At 55.7% G+C, this 16490-nt stretch overlaps 1 protein-coding gene across 4 annotated transcripts in view; it reads right to left on the bottom strand.

Moving 5' to 3' along the window:
- Positions 1-16490, bottom strand: part of PDE2A (phosphodiesterase 2A) — a 65518-nt gene that overhangs the window by 28029 nt on the left and 20999 nt on the right. For all 4 annotated transcript variants that reach the window (XM_059930872.1, XM_059930870.1, XM_059930871.1 and 1 more), the window contains one exon: positions 3327-3416. In XM_059930872.1, the coding sequence (XP_059786855.1) occupies positions 3327-3416 (90 nt within the window). The remainder of the gene's footprint in view (positions 1-3326; positions 3417-16490) is intronic.

Genomic DNA, 16490 nt, shown 5'->3' with positions numbered 1-16490 from the left:
GAAGCCCTCCCAGCTGCCCAGTCCCAGCCTGACACAGGTCTGGATGACAAGTTCACGGGCATCTGTTTGTCTTTACTCCCCAGGTGATCCTAAGTGCAGTCAGGGTAGGAAAGCTCCCTTATGACCTCAGCACCTCACTCTCTCCTCTTGGAGGGGTTCTGGGCAGGCAGTGACCCATCACCCTGCTGGCTTTCCTTACCTATCATCCCACATCCAAGGCGCTGGGGAGGGTCTGAAGGGCTGAAGGTACAGACAAATCCCCCCAACCCCACAGCCCTGAGATATTTCCCTGCCAAGACTCCAGCCTCAGCAAACAATAACTGAGTGTCCACTCAGGGCCATACTGCAGGAGAGGCTCAGAACACCCTGGAAGCTTCCCTCCTACCTCAGATATACAAACAACTCTACAAGAAATCACAAACTGTGACCCAAGCCAGGAGGACTTCCTGGAGGGAGTGACTTTAAAGTTGTAACAGGAGTGGGAATTAGACACATTCAGGGAGTGGGTGAGGCACAGAAGAATGGCTCCTGGGCCAAGTAATAGATATGTAGGTGTAAAGGGCCCAAAGCATTGACAGCCCTGATGGTGGGGGCAGCAGGCACCAGAGGTGGGCTTGGGGTCAGCCCAGTGCTGAGCTGGAAGGGAGCTGGGGGAGGGTGTTAGGGGGAGGGGCTGCTGCTGGGGAGGGAGGGGCTGGTGAGCCCTGTGAGACAGGAGCTGATTTGTATTTTGGAATGATCACTCCCCAGAGTGAGATCAAAGCTCTGGTTGAAGAATGGCAAGCCTGCAGCTTGTCAATCCGCCCTCCCCAAGGGCCCAGAGCAGTCCTGCCTTCTGTTCCAGACCATGTCCTGGCAGAAGCACTTGCCCTCACTGACCCACAGGAGAAAATCCACATTCCCTCCAAGCAGGACTGGCTACACTTAGGGACCCACAACCAACACAACCTGCAGAGCATCTCCACTGCCCGCATTGCAGGTGATGAGGGAGACCCAGAGGCTCAGCAGAGCCTACACCCCATCGAGGGGGCACCCTTGTGCCCAGCTAAGTATCCTGAGAGGCGTTGTTTTCTCAGTGGGAGAATGGAGGGCTCTCCTCTCTGCTAACTGTATCAGGGAGGGCTTTTGGAGGAGGTGACATTGGAGCTAAATGTTAAAGGCCCACCCTCAGTAAGTGTGGAATCCTTCTCAGCAGAAGCAGTTGCCTTTCACCACTGTGACAGTCCACAATCCGGTCAGACACTCTTGTTGCCTTTGGCTGTCCCCAGCCAGCCCCTCACCCTCTCCCAACCCCCAGGAGGTATCCCAGTCTCGCTTCAAGAGACTCTGAGCCAAGCTTAGTGGTGGCGTGGACCGGAAATGATAGGGCCTGAGGAGAGTGAGAAGGGCAGACACAGGAAGACCTGGAGCCCCTCTGTCCTCCTGGGTGAGGGTCTAGTCGAGGAGCTCAGGGATGAAGAAATCAGTGGGACGGAAGCCACCCACGCCTCATCTGTCTCCAGCCTCCTTCTTCTTTAAGCAGCCTGGGAGGGGCCTGAAGGATTTGGCCCCTCAAAGAGGTTAAAACACTACCCAGCACCCAGGGTCACACAGAGAGTCCTGCCCTGGCAGAGAGAGGGGTGGGCAATCTGAGGGTGGGAGGCAGGGAGGAGCCTCCCCACTCCCTCACTCACAGCCCTCTGGGTTAAAATTAGCTTAGTTTACTGCAGAGAAGGAGGGAACCATTTCAGACACATCAGCACCATCTGCATTTGTGACTGCCTGCCACAATGGGTGCTGATGAGGGAGCCAGGTGCCAGCAACTCCCCTCCCTGGGGGCGGGGGGGGGGGTAGGGAGACCCCTCCCCCATCTCCTCACCCCTCCCTAGGGGTAGAGCAGACCTCCCATCTCCCCACCCCTTTTTGGAGGGCTGAGCCCCTCCATGCAATCAAGGCAGCAGGGCTCCGCAAAGTCAGGGCTTCCCTAGCTCATACAGGTCTCCGGGGTGGGCCAAGGCAGACATTTCCCACTGTCCCAGGAACCTAGTCACCTGGACCAGAGCTGTCTTCCCAACCCCCAGCTTTGGGGATACGATTAATCCAGTACAGGGCGTCTATGCTGGCACAGCCACCAAGCATCCTGCCTGTGAAGACCAGGCCAGTCACATCCTCCTCCCCACTCCCACAGCCTCGCGGACGCTGACCTGCCAACCTCCCCACCTCCTCTTTTCCAGATGTTTCTCCACCCCAGGCCAGATGTTGCTTCAGTCCCATCTCCGGGAGGATTTATTTTGGGAGCCAACATACCACCCACTTCCTACCAATTTCACAGTCAATAAAGCTCACTCATTAGCCCTCCTCCTGGGCTCTGAACTTCCAGGAGGTTTTGAAAAGGCAGAGCTGAGGAAAGGGGATGGAGGTGCTTAGGTGCCAAGCCCCATTTGTTCCTGTCACGCTGTGTGACCTTGGGGGAAGTGCCCTCCCTCTCTGGGCCTTGGGTGGTTCATCCATCCAGCAGATTCAGACACAATGGGCTCTGCTGGTGGCTGATGTCTAGAGTAGGGGAGGGGACATTCTAGGCTATGGGGACTCAGTTTAGGCATCTCCTCCTCTATGAAGTCTTCCATGCGCCTTAGGGTAAGTCACAGCCTCCCTCCCTGGACTGACAGTCCCTGCTTCCCTCTATCTGGCACAACTGAGACACTTCTGCTTTGGGTCTTGAGGGCCAGTTTATCCATCCTACTGCCTAAGGGATGGACAGTGGCCACTGGAGCCAGGTTGGGGAGTGGCCTGGGGCAGCTGAAGAGGGTCACAGTCTCCCCAAGTCTGCAACCTCATCTATGGCGTTGGGATGGGTCAGAGAGAAGCTTAAAGGTTTCTAGAAGACACCTTGTCCAGCCTCCTGACTCCAGACAGGACGCTTTAACTTGGCACAGATCCATTCATCTAGGCTGAGCCCCATTTCAGCACCTCCCAGACCTGGCATCAAGGAAGTTCTTCTGCATGTCTACTTTCAATCCTTCCTGCTGTACATATTCCAAAGCCCACCTGACTCCACTATGTCCTAGCTATTATCCTAGGTGAATCCACTCCATTATCTGAGACATGATCTTTCCAATTAAGCTCTAAAGCCCTTTTTGTCCCAGACATTCCAGGATTCCTATATAAGTTCATTTTGGGGGCTTAGCTTCAGTCCTCCTCCTCCAGGAAGCCCTCTCAGAACACTCACCCAAACCCTTCATGGGGGGAGGGGGGGCCCTGCTTCTTTCCTTCTCAACCCTGTAGGTACAGCAAGGAGCTGGGCAAAGGTTTAGGGGGGCAGGGGAAGCGTGGGACAAGGCACCTACCACTCTGGGGAGCACAGCTGACAGGGCCTCTCTGACAGCCCGTTGCAAGCCTGCAATGTCGATGACGGAGCCCAGGCTCAGCAAAGCATCCTGAAAGAGAGGAAAGGGCAGTGAGGGCCTTTTCCAGGCAGGCCAGGGCAACCCCCCTACCCAGGCGGCTGGGAACACAAATTCCCAGCTTAAACCAGAGCCCAAGGCTCGCAGACACTTGAATCCCAGGATCTTAGGATCTCAGAATCCAACCAGTCTTAAGGCCCTAGAATGTCCAAGTCCCCTCATCTTACAGATGGGGATACTGGGGCTCAGAGAAGGGCCAGGGACTTAGCAAAGAGCTCACAGTGAGTCAAGAGGTCAAGTCTAGACTAGACCCCAGGTCTCTTGTCCTTCAGACAAGGACAACTCAGGAAAGCAGGGAAAGTACAAGCTTCCACATCAATACAAAGCAAAACAAGCAAACAAAAAATCCCACATTTGAATCCTAGCTCCACTATTTATTAGCAGTGTGCATCTTGGTCGAGTCACTGAGCCTCAGTCTTCTATCTGTAAATTGGGGCAACTGAGGCTATCTCCCCCTACAGGCTAATGTGAAGATAAAGTGAAACTGAGTCCTAGAAGTGCCTCACAGGGTGCCCGCACACATAGGTGCTCAGCTAAACATTTGCTGAATCTGGGTCCCACTCAGTTTCCTGAGGAGGGAGGTGGTTCACACAGTCTCGTTTGTCAGCCTAGTGAGGGGCTGGGAGTAGCAAGAATCCAAGGGGTGCATGAGCCCACAAGATGCGAGAAACACAGGCCAGCCCCTGGCAAGATAGAAGGGGAAGGAGAAATCAGCCTTGACTGCCTCACAGCCTTCCCGTCCCAGGAACAGTCCTTGCCCTTGGAGAGCCGGAACAGAGACAAGAAAGGTCCCTGCTTCTCGCTCTATTGACTTGGCCAGAACCATGGGGATCAAAGAGAAAGGTAATGGAACAGAGGAGCCAGGGCCAAGGCAGAATTGTGACTCATACCATCCACTCAAGCTATGCCTTCCCCGCTAGCCCCTGGAAGTTCTTTCTGATGTCTTCCTTGTGGATGGCTGAGTTCATAAAGCAAAGTGATTAACTGTAGGATGCAGGACACATGGTGTGGCCCCATTCTTGTGAAAGTGATATGAGATTGAGGGTCTTAGTGGACCACAGGCTCAGCATGAGCCCGTAGTGTAAATGTGGCTGGCAACATATTAAAATGCTGAAACTGCAGGCCGTATTAATAAAGATCCATTAGCCTAAATAGGGAAGATGAGAGTTCCTCCACGTCCAGGGGCTGATTCGATCATCCTCAGTGCATTGTGTCCCAGGTAAGGACAAGATGAGACTCATTCAGAGGAGGTGACCCATGTAAGGAGGGAACTGGAAATCAAGTCCTGCATGTGACTAAGCTTGGAGAATCTAGGGGTGCCTAGTCTGCAGCAGAGCAGAACCCAGGGGTCTCAGTATTTGACTCTAATATCTCAGGCTTTCCTGGGCAGGGGGACTGGACTCTGTGGCCCTGGAGACAGCCTGGAGACCCATAGGATTTCACAGGAGGCTGGCCTTGGCCCAGTGGGATGAAAGAACTTCTTCCAGGCAGAGCCACGCTGCACAGGCAGAGGCCACCAGGAGAGAGAGAGGAAGTGAGCTCCCCATACCTGGGGGTATGCAAAAATTGGCTAGATGCCCATTTTTCAGAGTGGCTACAGAGGGGAGTCCTGCACTGGGGTCCAGATGAAGCCTAGGGTCTAGGCATCAGCTCCAGATTTCACCTTGCGTCTTCTTGGCTTCAATTTCCTCCCCTACCCCCCCTCCCACTCCTACCCAGTCCTTTGTTGCTGGATGGGGGGCAGTAGTGGGCTTTCTCCCCGAATGCTCACTTGGCATTGCTTTCTCGAACCCCCAACTGCTCTTTTATCCCCCTCACTGCTCAAGTGAAGACACATTTTGGTCATGAAGATGTGTCTCCATCCTAGGACATCAGAAGTTGCACATTCCAAACAATACAATCCCCAAATTGGATCAATTGTCCTTTGACCCTTAGGCACTCCTCATCACAGTTCACACACCCTCAGCACCACACATACCCAGCCACACAGCCATAAACCTTCACATCCTCTCAGAAACGCCCCAGCCTGCCTTCAGACACCCTCCAGGTACACGTACATGTTCACACAGGTGCAGCTACTTCCTTATGGAGTCACAGGGCCAGGACTCAGCAACACCTGCACGCACAGTATACACATGGGTTATTGTGGCCTTTCAAGGTCAATTCTGCAGACTAAAGCAGGGAGGAAGAGCTGATGCCCCAAATAATCCCAGAATAAAGTCTGTCAACCCAGGCTCCTCAGACTGGGGTTCCCAGGGCTTGGCTCCAGAGGGTGGTGCTGGTTTAGGTCTGTTCCTGCCTGGAGACAGTGGGGATGCACAAGCTAAGCCCTGAGGGGCCCTGCCCTCCAGTGGAGTTTATGTGTATAGTGTGGAAGTTGGAGAAGAGGGGCCAAGGTGATGGAGTAAGCTCTCATGTAGGGGTAGACATTTCTCAAAGCCATAGGCTTAGGACAGCTAAGTGTCCCCATTTGACAGATGAAGAAACTGAGGCCCAAAAAGAAGCAATGCCCCATCTGTGGTCAGCCAGCCAGTCAGGGTACAGCCAGGTCCAGAACCCACGACTCTGGATCTCCAGCCTCTCTCTTGCTCCTGCTCTGCACCCGACCCCCAGCTCCCTCCTCAGGGGGCTTAGAGAGAATAGTTTGTCCTTTGTTCTGATTGGTGGCTCCTCGACCTGCCCTTTACTTGGATTGGGGAATGCCCTGAACTGTCCTTTACTGGAATTGGTGGGTGCCTGTCTGGCCTTTGCTTGGATTGGTCAGTTTTCTGTGACTCCTCAGGCAGAGGGCAGGATAATGGCGGTGAGGGGGGAATGGGAAAGGAAACTTGGGGAGAGTTGGGGCAGCAGCAGGGAGGGGGCCCTGAGTGGGCTGGATGCAGACATGACCTATGAAGCCCAGTGCTCTCTGCCTGGAATCCTTCTGTCCACCCACCTCCGGGCCCCGCCCTGCCTGCCCCAGGATGGGGGCTGTTGAGTGCAGGAACCACAACTGGGAAAGGCCACTTCATACCTGGCCTTTAAGACTTGCTCACATGCCACCTTCTCCTTGAATCTTCCCTGATCTCAAAGCAACTTCACCTCCTGCATCAACTCAGGGAGGAAATAGCTCAAATTCCAAAGTCCATGGGGGGCTCAGAGGACAGAGTGGCTGTCCCAGTGAAAGGAGAAGAGAATCAATGGGGAGCAGCTGAGAATGGAAAGTAGGAAAATTCCCAATTTGGAGGCCCAGGTGGGGACTAACAAGGCTCAAGTCAGAGGTTAAAACCCCAGAAATCTTAAAAAGATGAGGAAAGGAAAAGTACAAACAGAGCCATACCTGTTCTCATGAACGTCTACACATGTCATACATATACATATACATACTGCCACGCACACACCCTCACACAAACACGCACACACACGGATAAAAATGCAACCCTATATACAATGCACACATAAATATGCACTTAGGCATGTACACACACGCACATGCAAACACACTCACACACACACAGCCAGGCTCAGGGTGAGGTGAAAGAGGTCACATTTCCTGCTTTTGCAGCTTTTTTGAACAGCCATCAGTATAAATATCAGCATAACAACCAGCAATCCCAGACCCCAGAGGAGAATCTGTGGTGTGTAGGAAAGAGCAGCGATTTCCAGTCCTGTCCCAGATTGACTGCGGAAGCTCTGTGTGGCCTTGGTAGGCCCTTTCCTCTTCTGAGCCTCAGTTTCCTCATTAGTAAAAATGGGCCCTTCCAGCTTGCAACATATAGTTCTATGATTTTGTGTTTTAATTCAGTGAGGATGGGTGGATGGATATGTGAATGGATGGATGGATGGATGAGTGGGTGGGTGGATGGATGGGTGGATGGGTGGGTGGATGGAGCCTTTCTACTTTCCCCAGCTCCCTACCTGCAGCTGTATTGTTGGAGGTAGGTCCACTCAGCACTATAGACAGTGCCACTCCCACACGCTGGTCTTTCACCTCAGATACCAAGAAAGGGGAGTCGGTTCTGAGTGAGGGCTCCTCTGGAGCCAGCGTTGGGGCTGGCTCAGCCTTTCTGCACTCATTTGGACAGGGGAGAGGGTCTGGACAAAATTACTTCTAACTCCTTAATGGATTATATGAAGCCAGAGACCTTGGCCTTATCCCTTCTGGAGCCACTAGCACAGGCACGGATGGCCTTCTTGAAGGTCAGTGTCACTGTCACAAGCTAGTTTCCTGCCTTGTCTCCATGAGTCTCTATGTCTTTCCCCACCTCCATTGACCCTTCTATTGCTCTCCCTGCTGCCTGGAACCTAGAGCCCACCCCTCGCTCTCTGGAGGGAAGCCTCCTAGTGCCCCCACGGCGGCCTAGAAGAAGGTAGTAACATCAAACCCAGCAGTCAGGGGCCTCCTAAGACAAGCTGTGTTACCGGGACTGGCCATACATACTGATTTGACCAGCTCTGCCTGTGCCAGGTCCCCTGTGTGGCCTGGGGTTGCGGGCGCTCTCTCTCTCTGGGCTTTGGTGTCCCTTTCTCTAAAGGCGGGATCTTCAAGGTCCCCCAGGACTTTGGAGCCCCTCTCCCTCTCTATTCCTCTTTCCTTCCCTCTGGGGCTGTGTCTCTCTCTCAGGCTCTGTCTCCCTGATCTCTCCAAGTGGGTCTCTCTCCTTCTCTCCATGCCTCCCTCAGTTGACGCCCATCTCTGTCACAGGCTGCTCTCCTGTCTCGTCTCCAAGAGCCTCAACGTCTTTTCCCACCTCCAAATCCTCTCTCCTCTCAGATGGCTTCTGCCCTCTCGCTCCTGTATGGTTCTGTCCCTCCCCCCAACTCCTGGCTCTCCTGCCCACTCCTCCCCCAAACCTCTAAGTGGTTACCTCAAGAACTTGGGGAGAAAGCCCCTGACCCAAGATGGGCACCCACAGGACGAGGGAACCCATGAAAGTGGCCATGACGAGAGAAACCAGGGCTGCCAGGGCAGATGCCATCTATTCTTCTGCTTCCTGCCTCCCATTCTGGTGGGCATTATACACAGTCTCTTCTCTTCCCAGAGAGCAGGGCCTTCAAGGGTAAAGGAGCACATCTGTCTCTGAGCCCAGCGTGTGCCTGGCACTTGCAAGCCCATCTGCTCCACCAGGGTGACTGGCAGAGCTCCCCCAAAGGAGGCCTCCTGGAGGCTCAGGCCAGAGAAGCCCCCGTGGGCTGGGCTTCAGACCCCAGCCGAGCCCGAGCACCCCAAGCTCACTCTGTGACTCTCACAGTCCTCACAGCGTGCCTGGCCCTGTAGAATCAGGAGACAGCAAGGAAGCACGAGAGGCAGCCCCTCCTCCTCCCTCCCCTCCTGCCGGCCCAGACCTGCCGCCCGCCCAGGAGCTGCCTCTAACAGACACTGGTGCCTTAAATACGTGAGGAGCTGCCCAGGAGTGCTAAGATCTTGCAGCCCCAGACCTCCCCTCAACAAGGCTGAGCTGGACCAGGGGCAGGAAAATAGAGGAAAGAGGCTTGGTGACCCTTGGTAGACCTGATCTGAGGAAGCGGCAGGAGACCCAGGCCACAGTTGGACAAGCTCACATGTCAGGGCCCTGCTTGAGTGGGGCATCAGGCTTTGGGGGAGAAAAGGCACCTTTCTCAAGCACCTACTGTGTGCTAGAGGCGTCCATCAGTGGTTCTCAAACTTGACTGTGCACCAGAATCCCCTGGAGGGCTTGTTAATATCCGGATTGCTGGCCCTACCCCCAGAGTTTCTGATACAGTAGGTCTTGGATGAGGCCAAGAATTTGCATTTCCAACACATTCCTAGATGCTGCTGCTGCTGCCGGCCCAGGGACCACACTTTGAGACCCAGCGACACACACTCTCTCTAATCCTCCTTCCAACCCTGGGAGGCACCGGTTCTGACCACCCCGATTTAGAGGTGAGGAGACTAAGGATCAAAGGGGAGGGGCCTTGCTCCGGTGAGAAGGACCCAGCTTCTGGCAGCAAGTCCGTGTCACTTCCACCACATGAGGGGGGACTCCTCAGAGAAGGTCCCCAAAGAAGGCAGAGGCAGGCGTCCTGAAAGGAGTGAGGGGGGACAGTGGGGTGACATGGGACCGGGGTGTGTGGAAGGGGCCTCTTGGAGCTCAGGGGCCCAGCCCTAAAGGCAGGACCTGCCCTTCCCCCTTCCTCCTACCTCTCCTTCTCTTCCTCTCCTCCCTCCTCTGGGTCCCCCCTTTCCCCTCCCCCACCCTTCGCAGACTCTGGCTTCAGTTGTTACTCCAACAGGGCCGCGTCTCCAGCCTCCGAGCCACACTGGAGACACGTGCACTGTAGAATACACCTGAGCCTGGTCCTGGCGCTCCCCCACGCCATGCCCCGACCTCCCTGATGAGCTCGGCCCCATCCTGCTGGCTCCTTCCCTCCAACATTTACAGACAGCTCCTCCCGGGCCCCTCACCATTTCTAAGCCAGTCTCAGCTTTTACTCTAGCTCCTGCCTCCTCCAAAATGCCCTCCCAATTGTCCCAGGCCCCCCTGGATTCCTCAAGGGCTAGGTTTGGTGTTGGATGAAGGAGGAGAAGGGGAAGGAATTGGGGACGGAAGGCAGGAATTGTATGAGCAGTCAGCTCTCCGAGGACCTGACTCGCTGGGCCCCCTCAGTCCCTAGCACAGGGTCTGGAGGGAGGAAAGGATGGGGTGAGGGAACAGCTGAGTGGGAAGAGGGAGGGAGGGCAGAGCCGAGTGTGCGAGGGGGAAGATGGCCTCGGGGGGGTCCAGGACAGGCTCAGGGCTTCTCCCGTAGCCCCCCACGTCCTGCTGCCTCATCCACATGGCAGAGCCAATAGCTGCCTCCACCCCCATTGCCCACATTCTTCTCGATGCCAGTCTTCCTCCCAAGCACATCAGTAGCATCCCCTCATCACTGCTGTCCCAAATACCTGATGCCTCTACTGTCCTTGATTCCTGGCCAAGGGCCCGTGTGGGCAGAGTTCGGCACAGCGGGCTGGCAGGTATAAGCTGGCTGTGAGTCAGTCATACCACAAAGGAGAAGCCTGGGCAGGAAGGAGGTGAGCTCCCCGACCCCAGTGGTGTGCAAACAAGGACAGGGGCCCTGCTAGGGAGTCTGTGTCATGAGAAAGGACTTGATGAGCCTGGCTGGCCTTCAGCTCTGGGTTCCATGACTCTTTTTTTTTTTTTTTTTTTTTTGGTTCCATGACTCTTAAAGTCTTCAAACCCTCCTCAGCCTCACCCCTTCCGTGGCCTTCAGCGTGGGTTGGGAGCTGGACAAAGCAAGTCCAGGAGCCTCTGAGAGGCAGGCACAGTGGCCCAAGCTGGAGAGGAGGATGGAGCCGAGTGACCCACTGGACTAGCGTCAGAAAAGAGTTAATGCCTCTCAGGAAATGATGGCTGAAGGAACAATTGGATACATGAATGAATGAATAAATGAGCCTCCCTCATTTGGGCCTCCCTCCAGGAACATTTTGTCATTGTTCCCTCTCTCAGGCCAATCTGAACCTCCCACCCAGGGGCTCTTACAGCCCTGTGCTCCCCACGATGGCATGGCATGCAGAGTTGCCACTACTGTCCATCTGGCTCCCCCATCAGATTGGGGGTTCTTAGAGGGCAGAGGCTGTGCCCTATTCCTCCTGGGGACCCCGGTATCACGCAGCCTGTCACAGGTGTCAGGAGGTGTTCGCTGAGCTATAAAATGATAACTGGACTCCTGAGTGCCCAGGGCTGTTGGGCTGTGAAGGGTATATGCCATTACCAAGCAGAGGGGTGGACCCCATGACTCCCGGAGGTCCCCAGGCTGGGGAGACAGCTGCACCCTCTCAAAGTCTCCCAAGTCTGGCACAGTGACTGTCTTAGAGGAGCCTAAGGTATGAGGGTGCCTTGTGCTGAGAACTTTTGGCAACCTTTCCAAGGCATCTCTGCAGGCCAGGAGGCTCTTCTGCCTCAGGATCACCTCCCAGTGCAGGCAGGGCAGGGGACAGCATGTCAGGAAGGAGGGGCTCTTCCCCGAGAGGAGCACTATCTTTATCACCTTCTTTCATGAAGGCTTTTCCAGGCAGCCTTCCTGGATGGGTCACTTGTCCTCTTCCCAGGCCTCCCGAGAATTCCCACAGGATCAGAGTCTACAGGGCCCCAGGCCCATGGAGCCCAATCCCCGGCTTGATGAGGGTAGACTAAGACCAGGAGAGGCAGGACAGGACTTGCCCAGGGTCTCACGTGGAGCCAGGAGGCCCTTGCCCCAGTCCAGAGGCCTCCAGGACACATTAGGCTCCCTCCCTGCTATGCACTATTTGTCTTAGTGGCCCCTCCAGTACCTTGCCTTGGCCAGCGGATGGGCTGAGCCCCTCTCAGGTGCAGGGTGGGGCTGGGTGTCTTCCTCCAAGCCAGGGACAGGGCCTCGTGTCTCTCCCTCTGTGCCAGACACGGTACCCACAGTGGGAGGTAAATGCTGGATGGCACTGGCCCCAGGGTCAGTGCGGGCCTGCAGAGGGCAGGGAGGAAGGGCTAACCTAGGGAGGGGCTGCTGGGGGTGAAGGGCAGGCAGGTCTGGCAGAGCACCTCCTCCAGCACAAGACCGACAGCAGGAGACAGAGCGGCTGCCACTGCCATGGGGCTCTCCTGTCTCTGACCTGAGTTCTCTGTTTCCCTCCCAGCCTTCCTGGGTTCTCCATATCTGTCCCTCTTTCTCTCAGTCTGTTCTTCTCTGGTATGTGTCTCTCCCACAGCCTCACTGCTGGGTCCCATGACTGTATTTGGCTCTGTCTTCAGGGCCTGGCCCATCCCAGCTGTTCCCCAAATCCTGGCAGGGGGGGGTGGGGGTTGGGAGGGAGGGTGAGTATGAGAAAGAGACTGGGACAGAGATGAGGACCGATTCAGAGGCAGAGGGACAGACACAAGAGCCAGGAGGGGACCCTGGGGACGGGGCTGGGGAGGCCGGGCTGGCCAGGATCTTCAAGCCTCCCCAGTCCTGAGGACAAAGCCAGAATTGGAGGGAGGAGCGGGGTCCACCCTTTCCCTCTGCACTGGCTCCTGGCCCCCCTTCCTTCTCCCTGCCCCAGCAGGAATGTGTGAGCACTTTAATTGTTCCTAAAAATAGTCCCACTGTATTGGGGGCTGGAATGAGCAATCTTCTGGGCAGGGTTCATCTCAGGCATGTCCCTGCCTCTGGGCTCCCAACCACTCTGTTCCCCAGAGAGGGGGGCCTTTCTGAGCCTCCCCCAACCCATAGCTGCAGTGCTGCATTCCTCCCTTGCAGAAGCCTGCCACGGCTCCCAGGGCCCTGGGATAGGCTCTGAGTTCCCGGACCTGCTGGAGTTGTTTGTGAAGCACCTCAGATGAGGGCACTGCTGTTCCTGCTGACACCCTGGTCCAGGCTTCACGCTCTAGACTCTTCCCAGCTCTCCCTTCATCCCCCCACCTCCAGGCCTTGGCTCCTCCTTTTCCATTTCCTGCACCAGATGTCCTCTCTTCTCCCCTCCTGTCCTTCCAGGCAGGGGTTCCTAACCCCCGGGCTGCGGACCAGTACCGGGCTGCAGCCTGTTAGGAACCGGGCCACACAGCAGGAGGTGAGTGGTGGGTGAGTGAGCAAAGCTTCATCTGCCACGATGCTTCCCATCACTCACATTACCGCCTGAACCATCCTCCCCCCTCCCCCCTACCCGCCCTCATCCGTGGAAAAATTGTCTCCCACGAAACCAGTCCCTGGTGCCAAAAAGGTTGGGGACCGCTGCTTCCAGGCTCAGCCCAGGTCTGCTCCAGTGCCCCACCCCTCGCTGTGCTATCCTGCTCCCCAGTCCTGTTCTCATCCCCACCTCCCCTCCACTGTTCCCCTTGGCAGATCAGCAAGGGCTGAGCCTCTCCGCGCCACCGCTGCCCCAAGCAAAGCTCTGAGGCGCAGCCCTTCTCCAGGGAAGGGGACACTGGGGAGACGCTGCAGGCTCTGGGGCCCCACGCCCTGCCCTGAACCCTGGACCTTATTGGCCCCTCCATCTCTCCACCCCAGCTTTGGTTTTGTCTTCTGCACCCTGGGTCTGGAATGTCTCTCCATTTCAGTCTCCAGGTGAAAGCCCATCTAGTCTCACCTCCTCTCTGCCTCCATTTTTCAGATGGGGGAACTGAGCCCCAGAGAGGGGCGGTGATGGGTCCACAAGTCCACAGGAAGCTGGCCGTGGGCCTCGGTCACACCGCATCATTATGCAGGGTCCCCCTCGTTGGGGCTCCAGAGGCAGGGCTCCTCACACAACCCACCACCCCACCCACCCCGCCCGGGGAAGGCAGGCTGGCATCCAAAATCGTTTGCCTTTGGAGGGCCCAGGAAGCCACAGAACAAACATCCGGAGTCTCTGGAATTTCTCCTACTCTCCCTCCTCATATCCTCATATCTCAAGGATCCGGGAGCAACTGGGTACGTGTACACACACACACACAGACACACACACAGACACACACAGAGCCCAGGGCCGGGTAAATATGTGAGCCCAGGAGATCTCACGTGATTGTTGTGCCTGTGAATCTGTGCAGGTCCTTTAGAGGCCCCCAAACCCTAAAAAGATGAGGATGTCCCCCAATCTCACCAGACCTTATATAAATTTTGTCTTGGAAATGAACATTAAAATCACATTTGTGTGACTTTTCTGATTGCAAAATTCTGAATACACTCATCACAACTGACTTTTTTTCCTACTTTGTAGGGCGCTCCTGCTTTGCTAGTGACCTAAGCACATGTGTGGCCTGCCCATTAGTTGTCCATAATGCATGTCCCTACAGGCCATCATGTTACCACAGCAGAATATGACCCTTGGGTTATTAGGAGGATATCTGTGTGAAAGCATGTGGGTCTGTGACTCTGGGAGAATGTGTGTGAAAGTGTAAATATGTGAGCACCCCTGAGGCACCATCTGTGTACGAGCCATCTGCACGTACAGGTGCCCATGCATGTGTTATGTGGGTTGTCAGTGTCTGTGTGAGCCTGGGTGTGTGCAGCAAGTGTGTAGCTGTCTGTGGAACTGTGAGTGCACCAGTGGCTGGTTTTGTCTCCGAGCAAGTGAATGAGTTTATGGCTGACTGTTGGCATCTGTGCCTGTGGGGGGTTTGATTCTCCTGCCCCGTGGACCCCACCACCTCCTCCATCACCTCTGCCAGACCTGGGCTCACATCCCTACCCTGCCACACACCACCTGTGTGGCACTGGACAAGCTTTTCACCTCCCTGGGCTCAGTTTCCTCATCTATAAAATGGTGCCTTCTCCCAGAGCCACTGAGAAGACTCAAGTGGAACCATGAGGTCCTGCCTAAGTTGCTCCCAGCTAGGGGCTAGGCCACCTCTGTGCAAGTTACAAAGAGGTGACCCCAACCCTCTGGGCGAATGCAGCCTGAGGGGCAAGGATTGGTAGGGGAGAATGAGCTGGGTTTTAGTGCCACCCTGCCTCTGTTGGAGCCCTGTGCAAGCAAGGTACAACCTGCGAGGTTAGAAGCTGTGGCCCTGCAGGTGACCAAGAAATACTAGCTCCCTTTCTTCCTGCCCTCGCTCCAGGTATGCAGCCTGGGACTAGAGGGTCTCTGACTCTAGACAGAGATGAGGCTCTGAGGATACCCGCCCCCTCCTAACTCCCCCTAGGGTTCTGTCCCCTTCACCCACCCTCTACCCCACCCTCTCCAAAGCCCAAGGGAAGGCCCTACAGAAGCCATAAGGGGGCACTGACCAGATCTGGGATGCAGAGACCAGCTATGCTGGCCAGAGGCTCAGAGACTACCCCCCACCCCACTCTCATTGTCAGACAGGGAGACTGAGACATGGAAAGGGCCAGGGACCCTCCAGGGACACGAGTGAACCCAGTCATTCCAAGCCTTTGTCTCAAGATCTCTGTGGCTGGAGTTGGGGAGACCCAAGCTCTGGACTCTTTTGGCTCCAGAATGGAGCCCAAGGGAGTGGGTGGGTCTCTCCCGAGAGACAGGCACTTCCAGACCTGTGCTCTCAGCTACTGGGGTGGATCTCCTACCCATCCCCACCCACCCCACCGGGGCCAGATCCCCTACTGGTGTGATTAACCAAATTATGGCATTTTTTTCTTGAGCAAATTGCATCGGCCTAATTGAATGAGGCTGCAGGAGCCTGGACTGGAGGCTGAGAGCGGGCGAGGACGGCAGGAGCCAGGGAGAGGAGTGGGGGGGAGCAAGCTGGGGTGGGGAGGCCCTGACAATGCCGAACAGGGGACAGAAGGGGCGGGAGAGGGAGGGCGGAGGGCTGTGGGCATAGAACACATCATTCATTCTGTGCACTCTCTCTGCGCACCCACTGGCGCTCCCATCACACCAGGTGCCTGGGCACAAGGATTTCAGGGGTGGTCTCCCCAAGAGACCACTGAGCATTTGCTCAGTGCCAGGCACTGTGTTCATTTAAAAGCACCATTTCACGTAATCCTCCCAACCGCCCTATTTTATACTTGAGGGAATTGATGCTCAAGAGATAAAATGACTTGCTAAAAGTCACAGCCAGACAGGGCTGTCTGACACCATAGCTTAACAGGTACCTGCGGCGTCCCACTACCGTGCTCCCACCCTGCCTCCAGGAAGCCTTCCTGGAGAGTTCAGAGAAAGGAACAGGCCTCACGCCAGCTCATACTTGGGCCCAGACACCATTTCTGTCCCCATCGAGCATTTCTCCTTGTCCACTCTGTGACGTCTGTCCTCCGTCTGACGGTCAGCAGCTGAGGCTGGCACTGATCCGACACGATTGCACACACCCCCGTCAACCACAACACACCGCAATCCCTCTCATTCCCATGCAGCAACCACTCTGTGTCATACTCATCACTTCAGGGTGACACGATCACTGTCACCTTCATATGGCATGTCCCACATACTCAGTGACACACAATCATTTCACGGTGTCCATAGTGTCACACATCACTGTCACGGGGCCACACACAGTGAAACTATCACTTTTGCCCTCAATCAGGGTGGCCCACCTTCAGTGCCACACACTATGTCTCAAGGTCCCCAGTGTCACCCTCACACAGCCTCACACACACAGTTCCAAGCTGGCTCTGTGTTGCACTGTCTCATTTCAGCATCATCCAGGACCTTCT

This window comes from Balaenoptera ricei, chromosome 8 (genome assembly GCF_028023285.1).
Source record: "Balaenoptera ricei isolate mBalRic1 chromosome 8, mBalRic1.hap2, whole genome shotgun sequence".
Taxonomy (NCBI): domain Eukaryota; kingdom Metazoa; phylum Chordata; class Mammalia; order Artiodactyla; family Balaenopteridae; genus Balaenoptera; species Balaenoptera ricei.
This window is presented reverse-complemented; position numbering and strand designations above follow the sequence as displayed.